This window comes from Protopterus annectens, chromosome 5.part0 (genome assembly GCF_019279795.1).
Source record: "Protopterus annectens isolate FY-2018-M chromosome 5.part0, PAN1.0, whole genome shotgun sequence".
Classification (NCBI taxonomy): domain Eukaryota; kingdom Metazoa; phylum Chordata; order Ceratodontiformes; family Protopteridae; genus Protopterus; species Protopterus annectens.
In genome coordinates, this window is record NC_056735.1 from 896,973,476 (window position 1) to 896,994,359 (window position 20,884).

The 20,884-nt window shown below is 37.3% G+C and overlaps 1 protein-coding gene across 1 annotated transcript in view; it reads left to right on the top strand.

Annotated features, from left to right (window-relative positions):
• The window catches only part of SLCO2B1 (solute carrier organic anion transporter family member 2B1), a 1,297,574-nt gene that overhangs the window by 1,201,213 nt on the left and 75,477 nt on the right, over positions 1-20,884 (top strand). The window contains exon 12 of the mRNA XM_044072692.1: positions 19,529-19,698. Coding sequence (XP_043928627.1) covers positions 19,529-19,698 — 170 coding nt within the window. The remainder of the gene's footprint in view (positions 1-19,528; positions 19,699-20,884) is intronic.

Here is a 20,884-nt window from a genome sequence, read left to right on the forward strand (position 1 = left end):
GTGTAGCCTCCCGGACATCTCAAATGCGCAGGTGAAAGCTGCTCTCTCTAAAGCTAAAAACACAGCATCAATGGGACCGAATGGTGTCCCCGGCTGTGTGCTACACGAGCTAAATGAGGAATTAAACCCGCACATAAGGCAGCTGTTTAATCTCAGCCTTACCACAGGATACGTGCCCAAGGAGTGGCGTACGGCAACTGTTGTCCCACTCCACAAAGGCGGCGCCTCACGGACCCTGGTAATTACCGCCACATAAGCTTAACAAGTCTAGTCTGCAAAGCTATGGAGAGGATCATAATGGAGCTCATAAACAAAGATATAGGGGACTTGCAGACATTGGATCCGACCCAGTTTGGCTTTGTCAAGGGAAGATCATGCCTTTTGAACTTGGTCGACTTCTTCGAAACAGTCACCAAGGCCATTGATGAGGAAAGGCAGTCCATACAGCCTACCTTGACCTTGCAAAGGCTTTCGACACAATACCCCACTCAGGTATTGTAGAAAAACTTACCAGCTTAAATGTAAACCCATATGTCACAAGATGGGTTGCAAACTGGCTTAAGGACAGAACCCACAGGGTTAGAGTTGCTGGCGCTCTGTCAGACTCCAAGCCGGTCACAAGTGGTGTCCCACAGGGCTCGGTCCTTGGCCCCCTATTGTTTGGCATCTACTTCTCAGAAGTACAGGCCAACATAGGAGGACTTTGGCTGACAAAGTTTGCAGACGACTGCAAACTGGGCGCCATAGTGGAAAGTGCATCAGACACGGATATCCTTCAGAAGGGACTCACGGAAACAGATAGCTGGTGCCAGAGCCATGGCCTGAAGTTAAGCGACAAAAATGTATAGTCATACCCTTCGGGAAAAACAAGGTAACCCCAAGCTACCATATAGGTGGCAATCCACTAAGCACAGAAGAGGTTATCAGGGACCTGGGGACCCAGGTTGACAGTGGCCTTTCTTTTGACACTCACATTGCTAAAGTGGTTAGAAAGACCTTCTACATTGCCCACCTGATCATGAAGGGATTCACATCCAGATCTAGTGAGGTCATTGTTCCCCTGTACTCTTCACTTATCAGACCAATGATCGAGTACAATGCCCCATTCGGGATGTATCTCACCCGACATCTGCAGCAATTGGAGAGACCCCAAAGCGTTCCTCACCAAAAGGATAAAGGGACTCCAAAATCTGTCATATGCTGCCAGATTGAAGAAACTCCAGCTCTATTCAGTCGCATACCGTCTGCTCAGAGGTGACATGTGCCTGACATACAAGGCCATGTCCAACCCGGAATTAATGGACATGCTCCACCTCAAAAATCCAAATCCACCAAAACCACTAGAGCAAGCGACTTAAACCTTAGCACGGATATAAATAGGGCGTGCTGGAGGGATAGATTTATCACTCAGAGACTCCCTATGCTGTGGAATAAAATCCCGGTCCATGTGAGGCAGAGCACCTCGCTGACTCTGTTCAAGAGAAATCTAGACCTGTGGATGGGAGATCGTAGGTTTACCCCGGGAATCATCTCTGTGTCACTGCTGGACAGAGGCACAACAAACTAATGGGCACAGTATTTTTTCATATAAGGGGTGGCGTAAGCCACAAAAATTTGGGCTAGGCTTATAAATGCCTTAGGGCAGATAGCCTAGTATAAACCTATGAACCTATGAACCTATATGTCTATCCATCTCTATTAAATCAAGCAGCTTTTCCCATAGATCAGTTTCTTCTGGACTTATAGCACCTTCTTTGCTCTTTTTTCCTGCACCTATTCTCCAGAATGTTCCAGAACATCTTCCTGTGGCAGATGCCTTCAGATGCACCCTGTTTCATTTGCTGCTCCTTCAAATGGGAACTCATTGATCCATCACTTCACAGCATTGCCTGTAACAGAGTTGTCATTATTTCCTGCTTCTTCCCTTGTTATGCCATTTCAACTGTTTTTTTTATATCAGTCTCCTACAGAACGATCCAGAGCATCACCATGTGACAAGTCTTCATATGCCTCCTGCTCCACCTGTTTCTTCATAATCTGGGGCTCATTGTTCCATCATACTGTGTCATTAACGTTGTTGGATTTTTTTGCACTAAATCCTTCACTTTGCAAATAACTTCAGTTTCTTTTTCTTTACTAATACTGTTTTCTACTTTCCCTTTTTGTTTTCTTATTTTTTGTATCATGAAATTTTCCATGTCTGATTGTCTTTGTCTGCATTTCTCTTCAAATATATTTGCTGCTGCTGCTTTAGTATGGCTTGCGTCTCCAGATTCCTCCCCCTCTACTTATCGCTCCCTAATCTGGGGACTCTGTTCCATCATGCTGTGACATTAATGTGTTGGATTTTCTACTCTAAATCCTTCACTTCATAGATAATCCATGTCTTCACTTTCTATTTGTTTAACTTCTACCTTACTAATCCTCTGCTGTACATTTCCTCGTTGTTTTCTGGTGTTTTTGTGTTGTGAAATTTTCCATAGCAGGATGCCTTTGCCTGTATTTCTCTTCAATATCTTTGGACGCATTAGTTTGGTTTTCTCCTTTGCATAAATATTGCACCATGTCAGATCTCTTTTTTATTCTCATGCCCGTGTTTCTTTTTTATGCCTTTCAAAAGCTTCTGGGGTTTTTTTTTTTGTATTTTTGTACTTCTTGTATTGCTTCTTTTTCTAGGTGTTCTAAAGTTTCTTTGTATGTGTAATGTTTTTCGTGATCTTTTGCCTTAAATGCACACAACTTTTATTTGAAGCTTTTGATGACAGTGTTTCTTGAGCAAGTATTTTTCCTTCTCCTAATTTCACTCTTAGTTTTTCTGAATATGATTTTTCTGAAAGTTCTGGCCTTCTTAGTGAGTATCATATCCTATCTACTACTGAGGAGGTGTGGGAAGATTTACTGAGTCTTTAGGTTTCCATTTGAATATTTCTTGTGGTCCAGATGAAAAATTTTTTAGCAATTCAAATGTTATTGCCAGGAGGGTGCCAATGTGTATGAAAACTCTACCACATCTTTTCTTTTTTCTATAATTTCTAAGTAAGTAAGTTATAGCCAGGGTAAGGATTCCTTCATCTGTGGCTTCCTGTATTAACCGTGTTTCTGTTATCATTAGCAGTATGTGTATGGGGAATGTAGATTAATCCATGCATGAAATGTGGGTGTTTTATTGTGAATGCTACAAAGCTTGATATTATACAGTCTGAGATTGGATGGTGTAGGTAGGCTACATTGCTTAGTAGAGATGGAGCTTAGAAAAGTAGTCTGGGTTTGGGTGGATGTCACATACTACCAAGTGAGATACAAATTCAGTGACAGGATATGTCTTCTTATTTAAATTTTTATGGTACAGTGGAAGATTAGGATTCAGGGAGTATAGAGTATGCAATAAGGTGAGTTGTTTTGTATATTTGAAAATGTGTAGTGCTGAATATATGATATGTTATAGAGGAATGGTAGTTCGTACTGGTATAGCAGTCTGTCCTGTGTTTAGAGATGGAAGGTGGATAAGATGGGAAGTCACTTGTAAAGATGTGGAGATAACAAGGATACACAAAGATATGAGAATAAGAAGGTATGAAATAAGCATGTTTCACACATATTTTGAATTCCTGTCTTCTGTACCTTGGACAATTGCCAAATATAAAAGCATCAAATATCCTCACATCTCAGAACTAAAGACTTCAAAGCACTAGTTGCATCTTAGCTTTTGTATGTGATTATTTCTGAAGACTTGAAATAACAACCTACAGATATAAAAACAAACATGGCTTCTTCAAAATGGAGCAGCCATTTGCCCATTCTGCACCACAGTTAACCTGGAATTGCTTATGCTATAACTTCTTTCTTTGTATTGCTACTATGATATGCCCCGTTAAGGTGCAAGTGCAGTGTATGTTCAGGTAAGTCCACATTCTGGTCACTGCATTATATCATTTTTCTCCTTAGTATTTTACTGTTTCTAAACATGATTCATGTACCCTTCCAAGCATTAGTCTTTTTTACTGGAAAAAAAATTGCCAGCTTTGAGCATTAAACTCTGGACACTGCTCATTTCATCTAGGAAAAAAAAAACAGAACTAATTTTTCTTTATTTTTGCTCATGCTTGTATCTCACTATAATTTCTTTCAGCAACTACATTCCTAAGTAGATATTTGTTTGTATGTCTGGAATTCTTTTTTATTTTTTTCTTCTGTTATTGATGACTGTAACATTATCTAAAGACACAATATTTTCTCCATTACCAATTTCTCATGTTCCTCCAATGATTATACTCCACTCAACATAAATGTTATATGCACTTCATTTCCAAGCAACATCTTGAAGCTTTCCTAATGTCACATTTATCTCACCCTTAAATTGTATAAATAGTAATGCTAATGATTTTACTGCTATTCTGGATTACGTTGAACTACTGCTCAGTCGTATGTATATTTTTTATTTTTTATTCTTTATGAGTATGTAATGTAGTATACTTTGTGTAAATGCTGCTATACTCAATGCTATTGAATGTTAATATCTATGTACTTTTAATGCAGTTCTTTTGCTTACTTTGTTGTTACTTATTGCATATGTTTGTTATGGTGCTTTTCTCCTCAGACCTCCACTGAAAAAGAGCATTTGCCCTGTTGGACTAACCTGGTCAACAAATGTCAAATAAATAAATGCATACATACATGTATACATACATATATACATACATACGTACATAAATGTTTCAGGATAGTACATCATTATTTGAAACTTATATAATGGCTGCTTATGCTCTGGCCAAAACATTTGTACAGTCACTCTGTCTTTTTCCATTTCAGTCTCTGGTACCACTGTTGTTAAAAAAAAATAATGTATTTTACACTTGTCACTGATGTTTGCATTCTTGCTTGACTAAATTGGTGCTGCACTGTTTTTGTTTATTCAGCAGCGGTTTCAATCTCCATTGATCATCTTATGTCTGACAATACCTGATTAGACCATCAAATATCCCTTTTCAATCCTTCAATTACATGCAGTGAATGTCTTTAAAGTTAATACCTGTGACACTGACAAAATGCCAAGAGTCGGTATTTTCTAATTATTTTTTGTATTTACTTAGTTTGTATTCTTTTTCATACACAGTCCACTTATTCCTATGGCTATTTCCTCAGTAAATACTTCTACACTGCCTGGATCCCACAAGTGCTCCTTGCCAGTCTATCTCCCAGTGAAAGCTAACACCCAGTGTACCCCTTGATTACTTGAAGAGCTGACCTTGTGGTACACATTGGTAGAACCCAGTGAGTAAGGGATCCTATGAGAAGATATAATACTGGAGGATATATTGTGCATGAAGGCAGAACCTTTTACCTTGGGAGGAGTGACATATGCACTTATGTTTCAAACGTTTGCCACCCTCTTTGCAAAATAGGCCACTGTTAAGGCTCTGGGTCTCCACCAGGGGTCACACGAGCAATGATTTTTCACTTGAAACCCCACAGAATTGAAAAGCTGGTTGAAAGTTGTTTCATACTATCCCACCAGCCCACTGCAAAAGCTGTCTGACCTTAACCAGGAATTTAAGGGTTACAGTTGTTCCTTATTTTTTCTAAAGTGTAATTGCTGTTTTATCTTTATTCCTATTAAAAAAGTTAAATTCTCATATATTTTTCAAGCCATCAGTTTAACTCCAGCACTTTAAATTTTGTTTAGCCCACTGATTTTCTCAATATAATTTACTCTTCAGAAATCCAGTGCTAACTTTAGTTTAATAGATACACTGGTATGATCACTATTTGCTGACAGTACCTTCATAAGGCCGTCTCTGAATTCTAAAAAAGTGGGTGAAAATACAGGCAAAACTCTTGTTTCTAGTATAGTCCCACTTTAGCTGGCTAATCCTTCATATTTCAAGATCATAATTGATCTTCTGTCCTATTCTTTCTTGGATCATAAGATCTTATTGTCTGCTATTGTCAGATTCAGGTTCCCTATAAGTGTCATGTGTATAAGGTGCATTCTTCTGTTACCCATTCTTTTTAAATACTTCTTTGTCAAATGTCTGTCCATGACTATGTGGCATCTATCTCCTCTTAGCTCATAGATTTTTACCCAGTGAAGGCATGAAAAAACACCTAGAAGAATAGATAACAGTATGGAATAGTGGTTATTATAATGTTGGAATTACGAGACATTTGTATGCTCCAAACACCTCTGTCTATTTCATCTGGCAAGTGAGTTGCCATAATAGCTACACAAAGCAGAAAGTGTATACACTTCTTTTTTTTTTTTTCAAAAATGTTTTTTTTTTATTTTTTAATAAAAACAATAACAAAGATAACAAATAAACAATCATAATTAAAGAAGAGAACTATATACAGAGTCCATAACAGTGCTGAATATTTGTATAAATTCAGAAAATTAATTAATATTTTTGTAATAATATTTGTAACTTTTTCCAAGAAATTAATTTGTGAGTTAAGTTCTTTGTTTTGAGCTTTATACTAGAAATGCCTTTTTCACATAATGTTGTGGCTAAATAGATAAATTCATTTTTGAATAAGACAGGAGAGTTAGTTTTCCTTTTTTTTTGTTGCAACTTTCCTTGCAACGGCAAGAATTGACCATAATATATGTACTTGAGTTTTGGGTATAACTTCCGGTATTGGTACATTGCAAAGGACAAGTGATTCAGAAATAACACAATTCTCATTCCATAAGGCTTTACAAAAATCTCAAAATTAATTCCAGAATTGAGATAACATTGTGCATGTAACAATCATATGATACCAATCAGCTTCTACCGCTTTGCATCCCCAACATTTCATATCATTTTTCTTATACATTTGTGCAATTCTTAGTGGTGTAAAGTAACATCTATAAAGAATTTTCCATGTGTATATCTCATGGGGAAATTGTTGTTTTTTTCTGTTGTTCTTAGAAGCAGTTTTTTTGTTGTTAACAGTAAATTCTTCCTTATTTATTTTATTAGAGTAATCCCAGTAAGATGCATTTATAAAGTTTAAATCAGATCTAATAGCTCTATAAATTGAAGATATAAGTGAGGTGTCTTTCAGAGAACCATTAATAATATAACATTAGTGCTAGTATTTCTGGTGTATTATTTCCACAGGTTTGTAATGAGAATATTGTTTTATTATAAATGAATTCTGTACATGTTTGAATGTCTATCCAATTATTATTGTGTAGGCTATATCTAGCAATTAAGTAATTATAGGTTCATATGTTCATAGGTTCATACTAGGCTATCTGCCCTAGGGCATTTATAAGCCTATCCAGAGTGTATTTGGCTTTCGCCACCCATTTTAAATTATTTTGCTATGCCCTTTTTCGAGGTTAATATACTGTGCCTCTGTCTAACAGTGACACAGAAGTGATACCCGGGGTAAACCTACAATTCCCCCATCCACTCATCAAGATTCCTCTTGAAGAGAGTCAATGAGGGACTCTGCCTAACCTGGACTAGGATTTTATTCCAGAGTGAAGGGAGCCTTTGGGTTATGAATCTGTCCCTCCAGCATGTCCTATTTATTTCAGTGCTGAGGTTCAAGTCTCTCAAGCGCATAGCTCGATGGGATTTGGATTTTCTGAGGTGCAGCATGTCCATTAATTCTGGGTTGGATATGGATTTATACGTCAGGCACAGATCGCCTCTGAGCAGGTGGTATGCCAATGAGTAGAGCTGGAGTTTCTTTAACCGGGCAGCATATGGCATCTGTTTGAGCCCTTTGATCCTCTTGGTGAGGTACTTTTGGTGTCTTTCCAGTTGCTGCAGGTGTCTGGTAAGGTACATCCCAAAAGGGGCACTGTACTCAATTATGGGCCTGATGAGGGATGAGTAAAGAGGCACGATGACCTCCCCTGATCTAGATGTGAATCCCTTCATGATTAGGTGGGTTATATAAAATGTTTTTCTAACCACTTTGGTCACGTGGTTGTCAAATGAGAGATTGCTATCAACTTGGGTCCCCAGGTCCCTAATTACTTCTTCCATACTTAATGGATTACCAAATATGTGGTAATTTGTGGGCACTTTGTTTTTGCCAAAGGGGATGACTATACACTTTTTGGTATTTAGCTTAAGGCCATGGCTCTGGCACCAGTTGTCTGTTTCTATGAGGCCCTTTTGAAGAATGCTTGTGTCGGCTGGAGAGTCAATTATGGCACCTAGTTTGCAGTCATCTGTGAACTTGGTCAGCCACAGTCCTTCCATGTTGGCCTGTACCTCCGAGAAATATATACTGAACAAGAGAGGTCCCAGGACTGAGCCTTGTGGGACGCCACTTGTAACTGGTTTGGAGTCTGACATGGCTCCAGCAATTCTAACCATGTGAGTTCTATCCTTGAGCCAGTTTGCAACCCATCTAGTGACATAGGGGTTTATATTTAAGCTGGTGAACTGATCTATAATGCCCGAGTGGGGTATTGTATCGAAGGCTTTTGCGAGGTCCAGGTAGGCTGAGTGGACCACCTTCCCTCGTCAATGGCCTTGGTGACTGTTTCAAAGAAATCAACCAGGTTTAAGAGGCAGGATCTGCCCTTAACAAAGCCGAACTGGGTAGGATCCAGTGTCTGTAGGTCCCCAATATCTTTATTTATGAGGTCCATGATGATCCTTTCCATAGCTTTGCAGACCAAGTTAGTCAGGCTTATGGGGCGATAGTTTCCAGGATCCGTTGAGGCACCACCTTTGTGGAGAGGGACCACTGTTGCTGTACGCCACTCTTTGGGTACATAACCTGTAGTAAGGCTGAGATTGAACAGTAGTTTTATGTTTGGGTTTAGCTCTTCTTGGAGTACATGTAGGACGCAGCCCAGGACACCGTCTGGTCCCATTGATGCTGTGTTTTTTGCTTTGGAGAGGGTGACTCTTACCCGAGAATCTGATATGTCAGGGGGGCAGCACTCTGCTGGGATAGATATTTGCCCTTTTGGTGGGGAGGGGGAGGAGAAGTTTGCGCTGAACCTGTCAACTAGGATGTTGGCAATGTCTGTGGGTTTGGTGTAATTTTTGTTATTTTGGACTAATTCTGAGCATATCTGTGAATTCCCACCCAGGTTCCTAACATAACTAAAGAAAGCCTTGTGATTATCCTTAGTGTCCTGTGCAATTTTTCTCTCGAAGCTGGCCTTAGACAATTTTATGAGTGCCCGTAGTTTTTGCTAATACTGATCAGAGATGCCTTCCCTTTTTGGGATTTTGCTCTATCATGTAGTAGCTTCCTCCTTCTATTGTATAGTTTGTTTATGGCTGGGGTCCTCCAGACAGGACGTTTGCCTTTGGAGGATTGGGTCTTGGTTTTACTTGGGATTGCATGATCCATGCATTCCTGTTCATAGAATGCATTTATAAAGGATTCTGCGGTCTGGGCCGTATTTTCCACAGGCCCGGGGGCTTTGAAGGATTCCACCTCGGTTTTCAGGAGTGTGAAATTTGCTTATGAGAAGTTTTTCACTGTGGTTTTCTGAGCAGGGGGTGGCATTGGGATCTGAATATCCAGTGAGATTAGTTTATGGCCTGATCTTACCAGTGAGGGATATACTTCTGGTCTGGAGCATAGAGTCCCCATGTTGGTGATGTTCAGGTCCAGTATGTTTTCCCCTCTTGTGGGAGTGGTAACAAGTTGTTCCATAGCATTTGAGTTTATAAATTCTAGGAACCTTTGGGCTAGGGTGTTGGAGCTAGAGTAATGCTCCCAGTCTATGTTTGGGTAGTTGAAGTCGCCCAATATAATGGTGTTTGGAGAGACCTTCATATTTTCCAGTGTTCTCAGGAAGGCTGAGTGGGGTTCCTGGGTTTGGGAGGGTGGTCTGTAGCAGGCTATAAACTGGAAGGCAGTTTTACCCACTGTTAGTTGCACATGGATAGTCTCTGATGCTTTGTGCTGTGCCACCAGCCTGGAGGTGTGGGTATCTTTGACGAATATTGATACTCCCCCTCCTTTTGTGGTTCGGTCCAAGTTTTGGGGCCGAAAGGCATGGTATGAGGTATAAACTGGTAGTGCTGGGGTGCTCTCGGGAGCCTTGAATCAGGTTTCTGTTACTGCACAGATATCGATGTTCTCCATGCTAAGGAGAGTTTCGAGTGCATGCATCTTGAGGTTTAGACTTCTGGCGTTGAGTAGCACTACTCTTAGTTTCTTATCCCTATGATGGTGGGTTTGTCTTTTGAGCCTTGTCTAAAAAAGGCACTATGGGGTAGCAAGAGCCTTTGCCAATATCCGAAAGCCCAGGGGTGATAGGTGCAAGCCGTCCCTAGCGAAACATCGTGGCTTGTCGAGCATGTTATCCCAGGCTGACAGGCATTGTATCCCCTTTGAATGACACCAATACTTAAGCCAGTTGTTGAAATTGATCATCTTGTCTTCATATTGTGGCATCATTCTTGGTGATGGTAAGATGCTACTCAAGGTCAGGGTCATACCAGCCTGGGCTACATGCTCAGGGAGCTCCTCTATGCCTCTTTTCATGTAGTCCAGGGAGGTACATCTCAGGTCATTCACACCAGCATGGACAATGACTGAGTCATATTTGTACTTGCCTTGGAGTAACCTGAGTGCTTGTATTATGTGGCGGATCCTAACGCCTGTCAGGCAGCTCACCGTGACCTTCTCCTTATTCAGCCTGGTGAGTGGGACGTCAGTGTGCCTGACGATAGAGTCACCTATTACAAGTGTATCAGGTATGTTGTTTAGCCTTAAGGGCTGTGACTGTTCGGCACACTGGCTTTGTGAGCTATGTGTTGCACGTGTTTTGTTTTGGGGTAGCGGTTGCTTGGGTGTCTGCTTTGGAGGTCTCTGCTGCTTAGGCAGATTTTTATTTAGAGCCTCAGAATATGTTTTTGTGTATTTATGTGTTTGGTTTGCTGTCGTGGTAGGTCTATGTGAGACTGGAATTGTAGTGAGTGTGGTTTCCTTCTTTTCCTGACTGGTTACACCAGTACTGAGTTGAGAGAGCTTAGCCTCCAGTTTGGCTATATGGTTGCATCTCTCACATGTGTTGGAATTTGTTGGGAGGAGGAGAGGGTTGTCTGTGTACATGAGGGAGTTGTAACATTGCCTCAAGATTCCCAGATTCACCAGCTGGACCGGAGAGGAGATTGACAAATGACCTTTGGACATGCTAGAATAGTATTGGGAATTCCTATATAATTGAAAAAAGGGCCAATGGGGAACAAAGTACTCAAGGGGAGTTTGTGAGGGTGTAGTGCTTTTAATTTTTTAGTGCTGACTTATATAATTGCTTTAGTGAGCAAGTGCCAGGTAACTTAAATGCAATGTGTTACAGGTAACTTAAATGCAAAAATGACAAACAGTAACTTTCTTTCAAGTGAAACAAGGAAATAAGTACAGTAAGCAGTGCAGATATCACTAGGGATCCACAGAAGCATTGAAAATCCATGTTTTAGGTTGAATTAGCATTTCAGGGAAATAACAAGCAAACAAACAACAAGCATACAAACAAATCTAGATTCAGCAGGCCTGGATCTAGTCTATGCTACAGCAAATAAGGTGTACCAATTTCAGTAAGAAACAGTTCAGATATGCAGGCACTATAAGCCTTTAACCAGAAATTCCCAGCTCAGAAGGGCAGAGTCCAGCCTCTCCTCCCACAAGAGTGCAGACCACGAACCTTCTTAATGTAAAAATAACTGGCCTGCAGCCCAAGTGCTTAAACCAGAACTAATACACTTTTAGAATAACAGACACTGAGCCCTCAATCAGCAGTTCCCAACTTAGAGGGATGTAAGCTACCTGTCCTCCACCACAGTGCAGACCACAAACCTTCCTAATGTAAAACAACTGGTCTGAAGCCCAAGTGCTTAATCCAAAAGACTTAGAATGATAGCTACACTTTAATCAAGTTACTACCAAGCAGTAATAAATTCAATTGAATACTTTAAAGAATGCCTGGATTAGTGCTCAAGTTATACAAACAAAGCTAGATTCAGCAGGCCTGGATCTAGTCTATGCTACAGCAAACAAGGTGTACCACTTTCAGTAAGATGCAGTTCAAATATGCAGGCACTATAAGCCTTTAACCAGAAATTCCCAGCTCAGAAGGGCAGAGTCCAGCCTCTCCTCCCACAAGAGTGCAGACCACAAATCCTCTTAATGTAAAATAACTGGCCTGAATCCCAAGTGCTTAAACCAGAATTAATACACTTTTAGAATAACAGACACTGAGCCCTCAATCAGCAGTTCCCAACTTAGAAGGATGTAAGCTACCTGTTCTGTCACTACAGTGCAGACCACAAACCTTTTTAATGTAAAACAACTGGTCTGAAGCCCAAGTGCTTAAACTAAAAGGCTTAGAATGAGTTACACCAAGCAGTAATAAATACAATTGAGTACTTTTAAGATGGCCTTAAAAGCAAAATAAAGTAGGAAGAAACACAAATACAGTAAAAGCAGATACATTTTTTTTTGAGTGAGCAAATGAGATGGGCCCAGGAGGAGTATCCAAGTGCAAATTTAAAAGAGGGGCAGGCAGTTTCAAAGTCACCAAGATTAACACCAAGACAAAAACAGGGAGGGTGGGTGGGGACCTACTGAAAAAACAGTCACAACTTCCAGCTAGATATTGCTCAATGCAACACAAACAAATTACTTTAAATCATGTATTATTTGATAAAAGTGCAGATAAAAATTTACTTAACTCCACTTATGCATTCAGTTGATTGTATGCTGGTCTTAGCTGGCCAAAGCTCACAGTTTAAACAGAAAATAATTCACTGTACCACTTGTATAAGACAGAAACTGAATAACAATGAAGTAAACTACCCCACCCACTTATCACTGGCTATGCAGTTTTTTTAACAATCCTTAACTGAAAATACCACTTGTATAAGACCTACTGAAAAAACAGTCACAACTTCCAGCTAGATATTGCTCAATGCAACACAAACAAATTACTTTAAATCATGTATTATTTGATAAAAGTGCAGATAAAAATTTACTTAACTCCACTTATGCATTCAGTTGATTGTATGCAGGTCTTAGCTGGCCAAAGCTCACAGTTTAAACAGAAAATAATTCACTGTACCACTTGTATAAGACAGAAACTGAATAACAATGAAGTAAACTACCCCCACCCACTTATTACTGGCTATGCAGGTTTTTTAACAAGCCTTAACTGAAAATAACACTTGTATAAGACCTACTGAAAAAACAGTCACAACTTCCAGCTAGATATTGCTCAATGCAACACAAACAAATTACTTTAAATCATGTATTATTTGATAAAAGTGCAGATAAAAATTTACTTAACTCCACTTATGCGTTCAGTTGATTGTATGCAGGTCTTAGCTGGCAAAAGCTCACAATTTAAAATAACTGGATGAATGTTATTTGCAGATAAGAACTGGCTCCAATATAATAGATTGTTTTCTTTGAATTCAAGCATTTTATTCATATTAAAGGTGGTTAAGCACTCTTTAGTGTGGGCAGTTGGAGAGACAAATATTAATAAGTTTTTAATTAATTGATTAGATGGAATAAACCTTTTAAAGTTTATTAGTATTTGGTTAATGAAAGGACAGGATTTTAATTTTGTTTATCTTGAAAAGGTATTGTTAATGACCATATAAAGATATTGCAATGTATTTTAGTGGGAGGTTCAGTTGGTGTTTTGCTGTTAGTTAATAAGATTTTCTTGTGTATTAGTTTCCAATATAAATTGTATGAGGGATGTATCTATAAGAAAATTGTGTTCAGGATAGTAGCATTTATGTAGAACTCAACATTAGGGAAACTAATGCCTCCTTCTTCCCAGCTAGCAATGTGTCTTTGTAATGATATCCTAGGTTTTAGGGGATGCCATAGAAATTTTAATAAAATATTATTAATCTTTTTTGAAAGTTTCTTAGGTGGGGAAAAGGTCAGAGGCTGGCGAATGTATATAGTTTTTGGTAGTAATATCATTTTAATTAATTAAATTAATTAATTAATTCCACATTCTCATCCCACCATTGTAAGTCACTGAAACAATTAGGGTGGCTGGAACTCCCCCACCATCTCTAATTCACCCAACTAACTACTGTGCACAAAATAATCTACAGACCCACAGACTGTCCTGCTCTCTCAAGTCTACTTGCCAAATACCATTCCAGCAGGCATCTAAAGTCTGAAAATCATCTACTTCTAAAAGTAGATAAGCCCACCTTACCTGCTGGTCAACTCCTCTATGCCTTCATCATCGCCAAACTATGGAACTCACTTCCGCCTTCTATAAGAAACACAGGCAGCACCACCACCTTCAAACAAATGCTGAAAAATCATCTCAACTCTTCCTGGCTATGTTCCTGCTCTATAACCTAACCTCTTCACTCTCCTTATATGATTACTAAACTCCTATGTCTTTTGCTACTAGTGACTGATGATATTTTCTCCATATTTATTTTTATCTTCACTTGTTGATTCTGGTACAATAATACTGATCTCTGTTTATATCAATCTGATTGAATTTATTGAATTCTGCTTTAATGTATATTTTCTGTATATATTGCTGTAATCAAACAAACTAGATTCCTGCTTTTACGTATATATTCTGAATATGTTACTATATTTACTATCTGAAACACTGTTTCTGCTTCTGTACTAATTAATGTTTATATTTTTTCTGTATCTCGTTGGAACTTTTCTCCCTGGGCCTCCACTGAATATGGGCTCCTTTAGGCCCAGTGGACGTATCCCGGTAAACAAATGCAATTAATTAATTAATTAATGTTAATCTGTCTTCAAAGGTAAAATAAAGTTTGTTCCAGTTGTTCATGAGGTTTGTAATTGAGTTTATTAAGTTGGAATAATGTATATCAATTATTTCTTTGAGATTTGATTTAAAGCAAATACCTAGGTATTTAATTTGTGTTATGTCCCAGTTAAAGTGTTTGTAGTTTCTCATTTTGGTAGTTGCCTTTTTATTTATTAGAAGAGTCTGAGTTTTGTTGTGATTAAATTTTAATCCTGAGAATTTTTTAAATGTATCTAGAGCATTAAGTAAATTATCTAAGGATGTTTGAATATCTCCACAGGTTAGTAATAGCTTATCAGCAAATAACTGAATCTTTGGAGAAATGTTTGTATTGATGTTATAACCTGTAATATGAGTATTGTTTCTGATATAATTAGCCAGTGGTTCTATAGCAAGAGCAAAAACTAAGGGAGAAAGAGGACACCCTTGTTTTTTGCCTTTTTTGATTTTTAAGGAAGAAGATAAGAAGGAACCAATCTTTACAAAAGAGATAGAGTTTCCATAAATATTTTCAATTAGTTTGAGAAAGTCTGAAGAAAAGTTGTATTGTTGTAATATTTTAAATAAATAAGATCAACTAAGTGAATCAAATGCTTTATCTACATCAAGACTAATAATAGTTAGTTTATTTTTGTTTTTATTTGCTATATCTATTAAGGAGAGAAGTTTTATTAGGTTATCTTGGACTTTCCTATGTTTTATAAAACCTATCTGATCTTCCTCTATTAGGTTAGGTAGAATGGAATTATTTCTATTTGCTATTATGCTCATAAAAATCTTATAATCAATGTTTAAGAGTGAGATGGGTCTATAAGAGGAACAAGAGGTAGGTTCCTTATTAGGTTTAAGTATGGGTGCGATAATAGACTATTTCCATGATGGTGGAATAATGAACTCATTTTTAGTTTCATGAAATGTGTTCAGTAAGATTTTTAGTATATTATCTGGAAAGATTTTATATACTTTAGGTACCAGGTCATCCAATCTTGGTGCTTTGTTGGTTTTTAATTTATTTATTTGTTACTTTATTTATTTAAATGTAATAGGTCTATCAATGTTGACACTTTTCCCAGAGGATAAAGTCTTTGAGATGTTCTCTATTAGGAATTTGTCTAGATTTCTGTTATCATTAATTAAATTGGAGGTGTTTATATTTTCATAATATTACTGAAGCAATGTAACATATTCTTCATGTCTGATACTTTGGGTTTTTTTTCTTATTTTCTATGTATATAATTTCTTTTATGTGATTTTTTCATTTAAATATTTAGATCTTATTGCTATTTTATGTAAGCTTTTGGGATTAATAGAGTATGAATATAGTTTAGTTTTTTCTAAGTTTATATATATTTTTTGCTGTAAGATATTTTGTTATTCTTTGTTTAGTATGTTTATATTGCCCAAGACTATCTAATCATTAGGTGTGAGATTTCATTTTAGATTATCTATTTCACTTTCAATATCATTTAGCTTTTTATCCCAGTCTTTCCTTTTTTGTAGATACCGATTTTTGATCTTACCATATAGGACAACCTTTAGAGTATCCCATAAAATTGTGTCTGATACCTCTCCTTTATTATTTATTTCCATAAATTCATTTACTTGAGTTTGCATCCAGTCTCGGAAGTCATTTATTTTTATAATATATGCTGGTATTCTTTGCCAGTAGTTTAGAACGCCTGGGTAGAAAGCTATATTAAAAGTAATGGCATTGTGGTCTGATAAAGGGTAAGATATTAGCAGTACATTTTCTATTTTGGATTGTAATGAGCTTGATATTAAAACTTTGTTAATGTCGGTTTGTGTCCCAAATCTATATGAGTAGTGGGAGAATTTTAGGGAGGAGGGTAATTTTATATGATAAATGTCTTTTAGGTTTCTTGTATTAATATAATTCTGTAAGTGCTTTACTATAAGAAAGATTTTAAAGGGTTTAGAGTTTGTTGTATCACTGGAAGAGAGACTACAATTACAGTCTCCTGCTAATATAATTTCTCCTCTAGAGTGCAGAGTTATAATGTACAGATACCAGTATACCAATTTTGGGAATCCAACAGGAGTTTATAAGCGTGTAATACTTTTTTCAAGTTTAATTACTACCAATGTTAGCATCCCGTCTTTGTTTACATGTGAGTCTGTGATTTCAGGTATATGTAAGTTTTTTTTCCAAATGATTAACACACCCCAAAGTGTATACACTTCTGTACACTCATTATAGTTAACTTATACCCATATGCCCATATGTTTATGCATGCATATATATCTGTATAGATACATTGGGCCTTTGCTTAGATAACACATCTGTGGCAGGCTGATATAGATTTGCCTCTGTCCTGTGATGGATCAGTTTATCTCATTTACATAGACTTATATCCCCTCTATCCAACTCTCAAGCTCTCGAGCAGCTAGTCAAAACCCGTTATATGTGGTAAAATCAAGTTCAAAATCATTATGCTTTGGAACCAGCACCAATTCCTATCTCCTTAATTGTCTAACAAGTTCTACATCATCTCCCTCATCTGCCTGTCTTGATGTCTCTGTTGAGTGATGCAATGCAGCACTGGTTCAGCATGCTCCCTATTTCTGCTGCCTTAATTTAAATTTCTTATGCTAGGTTCCGACATTCACTGCTCTCTGTATGACATGGCATAGTGCTTATTCTTCATTCCAACTTTATATGGGTTTCCGTTGATGTCCATTAAACAGATTACCAAACCCTGTTCCCCAACCCTTCTGAATCTGACATTCTTAAAAACAGTTTTTTTTTTTTATGGATCCTCCATTTCAACACTGTCTTGTCAAATGACCTATGTTTCAGTGGCATCTTCAAAGTCCACAATCCCTTTCTGTACTCTGCTTATTCCTTCTCATCTTGAATTGGAAAATACTGGTACCTAGTTTTGCTCGGTCACCTTTGTTTCATCTGCTAAGCTTTGTATCTGTCTTCTCCCACAGTATAGTACCCATGTACCTACCCATCTCCTATTTTTTATGGCCTTCTTTCATGTTTAATCTTATTTCAATATGATATTGGAAACATATATCATTCTCTGTTCCATATTGTAAATATTTCCAGCACTTTACCCTCAGCTGTATTTCTTTCCCAGTTCATTGCTATATAATGAGCTACCTTCTTGAGTGCAGTTTTCCAATACTGATGCCATTTTTATTTATACATTTTGAGACAGCACATGACAGTGTAAGTTTATTGTTACTGTTATTGTTGTTGTTATTGCTATATTATCATTTTAATAGATATTCCATTCATGTATCAAGTGTGTGAACAGTAATAATATTAAAAAGCTGTAAATGTCAAATTTATGATGATCTGTATTATTTGAGATGTCTGTTGATCAAAATTACACATAATGTTTGCCTAAAATTGATATTTAAATGTCATGTTAGCTTTACTCAACTATTCACAAAAGGGTTTGAATCTTTCCTTTTCAGGAATCCAGTAAGCATCAGCAGCTGTACTTATTAGCAAGCCTTTCAGATCATTGAAAATGTGTAGATATATGGTTGCAGAGACAAACCATTCATTAAGCACTTCAGGAAAGACACAACTAAGCTAGAGTCTACACCATGTAATACTTTAAAACTCCTATAATGGAGGCCCATGATGTATGCAAATGACCCTTTTTATGGACATACCAGTGTTTCAGCTATGTAGCATTTGAATGCAAATAAATTCACTTTTTACTTTTTAAGTCTGGCACATTCAGCCCTATAAGGCATTCCACATTTTGTTCTTTTTGTGAGCTACTCCAGTCAGCATAATTGAATTATCTGCTATATTTTGAAAACAGAAAGTTTAAGACCAAGTGACCAAAGCTGATATCCATAAAGATTAAGGTGTTTGCAAAATATCCCGAACAACAGCCAAATCAAGGGGTATAAAGGACACACAGGCAAACCATTTAGTAAGATGTACAAGGAAGATCCAGCTAAGATAGCCCTTTCAATGTGTAGTAAAAAGAATGCACAGAAAAACAATTCAGTAAAAACTCCAAAAAAAGATAAAGCTAAGCTAGAGTCTTCACTGTGTGATTAAAAGCTCACAGAGACTAACCATTCAGTAAAAACTCCAAGAAAACTAGAGTCTTCACTGTGTAGTAAAAGGTCACCCAGACAGTCTCTAGCTTAGGTGGGTGCACAAAAATCTATCTAGCTAGTTAGCTAGCTAGTTATATATGTTAAACTGAAGAAATACTAAATTTACATCTATTATTCATGTTTTGCTGAGCCTTTTTGTAACACAAATGCAGTTAGATGTATTCGTATGATGCCTTCTGTAATCCAGCCTTAGTATTTCAACAATATTTGAGTTACTGCTAATGACATTTTATCTAAATATCCTGTGCTTGGTTGTTTTACTTCACTTTATAAAATTGGTGTTTACCTCATTATGAGCATGAGCTTGACTCTCCTGATATTCTAGATTACTGTGGCATTACAACTGTAGCTAATTCTCCTAATGTCGATATAGGTGTGCTGTTCCACATTTTGACAGAAAAGAGCCACATACTAGTGACTACCTTGTAGTTATAAATCAGTATTTTTATTTTATTATTGGAATAGAAATAATTGTCAAAATAACCAATTTCAGATGTGGTCTGCATGCACTTTTCTCAAGGCAATGTACAGGGATACTTGCCTTTTACACAGTAGCTTTGGTACAAGAGTCATTACAATATTTATTCTTTGTTAGAATACATGTACATATAGTTATTCCTGTATGGTATGCCATCTAATAATCTAACATTCTAATTCCTGTCTCATCAGAACTACGTGAACTGCAGCTGCATTGTTTCTGATAATTCTAAACCAGATGCTCAGCCTGGAACTTGTGGGAGTGGATGTTCTCATCTTCTTTATCCTTTTGTTGGGCTGTCAGCTTTGGCTGGATTTGTTGCCAGCCTTTCCCAGACACCGTCTTTCATGCTCATTCTAAGGTATGATAATAAAACATAAAAATCTTTAATTTCTTTGGACGATATTTTCTAATTAACTACTGTTGCTGTTATGAATGTGTGTGTGTGTGTGTGTGTGTGTGTGTGTGTGTGTGTGTGTGTGTGTGTGTGTGTGTGTGTGTGTGTGTGTGTGTGTGTGTGTGTGTGTGTGCGTACTCCTAATTGAATTCATAAACATTAGCATATTTTTTTTACTCATTTCTTATTTAAAACTTTTGTTTATTAACAATATTTAGAAGTTGTCCTTCAGCTCATGACTACTTTACAGCAGCAAGGCTCATGAATGTGTAATGCTCACTCACTTCTTGGAATGACGTATCACCTCTTAAGTGCATGTTTATTTTTTCTCCCACCAGCATAATGCCCTCTGTCTTATTGTTCATAAGCAGATTGTTTTGAGAAAGTTACACTTTATGTATCCTTTTTATCAAATAATGTAGTGCAGATGTATATTATACCCTCTCCATTTAATTATTTATTTTGCATGTTTTTATAGCTTAATGGACATTAGCTGTATATTATGCCTCCATTTTATTTGTTTGTTTTGTTTGTTTGTTTGTTTGTTTGTTTGGTATCAGAGTAAATGGCTGGACAAAGTTAATTTTATTTCATGAAAAATTATAAAATCAAACAATGCCTAAGATGCAGAAGATTTAACAGAATCGAAAACATGTTTGCTATACACTGAAGTCACATATTCATAAGCAGTAGATACAATACATCATAGAAAAATCAGTATTTGGAGTAATTCATATGTGAATAGAAGCATAAAATATCTGACCATTTTTTTTTAAATTAGGCCCAAAAAAATACAAAATAAGAACAGTTTATCAAAACAAATTTAAAACAAAACTTATAAGTAATACCTTCAGGAAAAGAATCAATACCTATGATATGGTGCTTTGCAGACTAAAATATACTGTTACCCAGTGGCGGCTGGTGACTTCAAATCACAGAGGGGCTGCAGGAGACAGCTGAATGGGTGGGGTCAAGGGGAGGGGGTGTGGTCAACCAGAAAGGGGAGGAGCTATGCACAAAACCACAAAAAACTAACTTTAATTAAATACGCTGCCCTGGGTGGCAAACCATCATTATGAAAGTCCAATCAAGACAAAATAAGTGTAGAAGAATAAAAATATTTCAATGCATTGGCTGCATGACAGCTTAC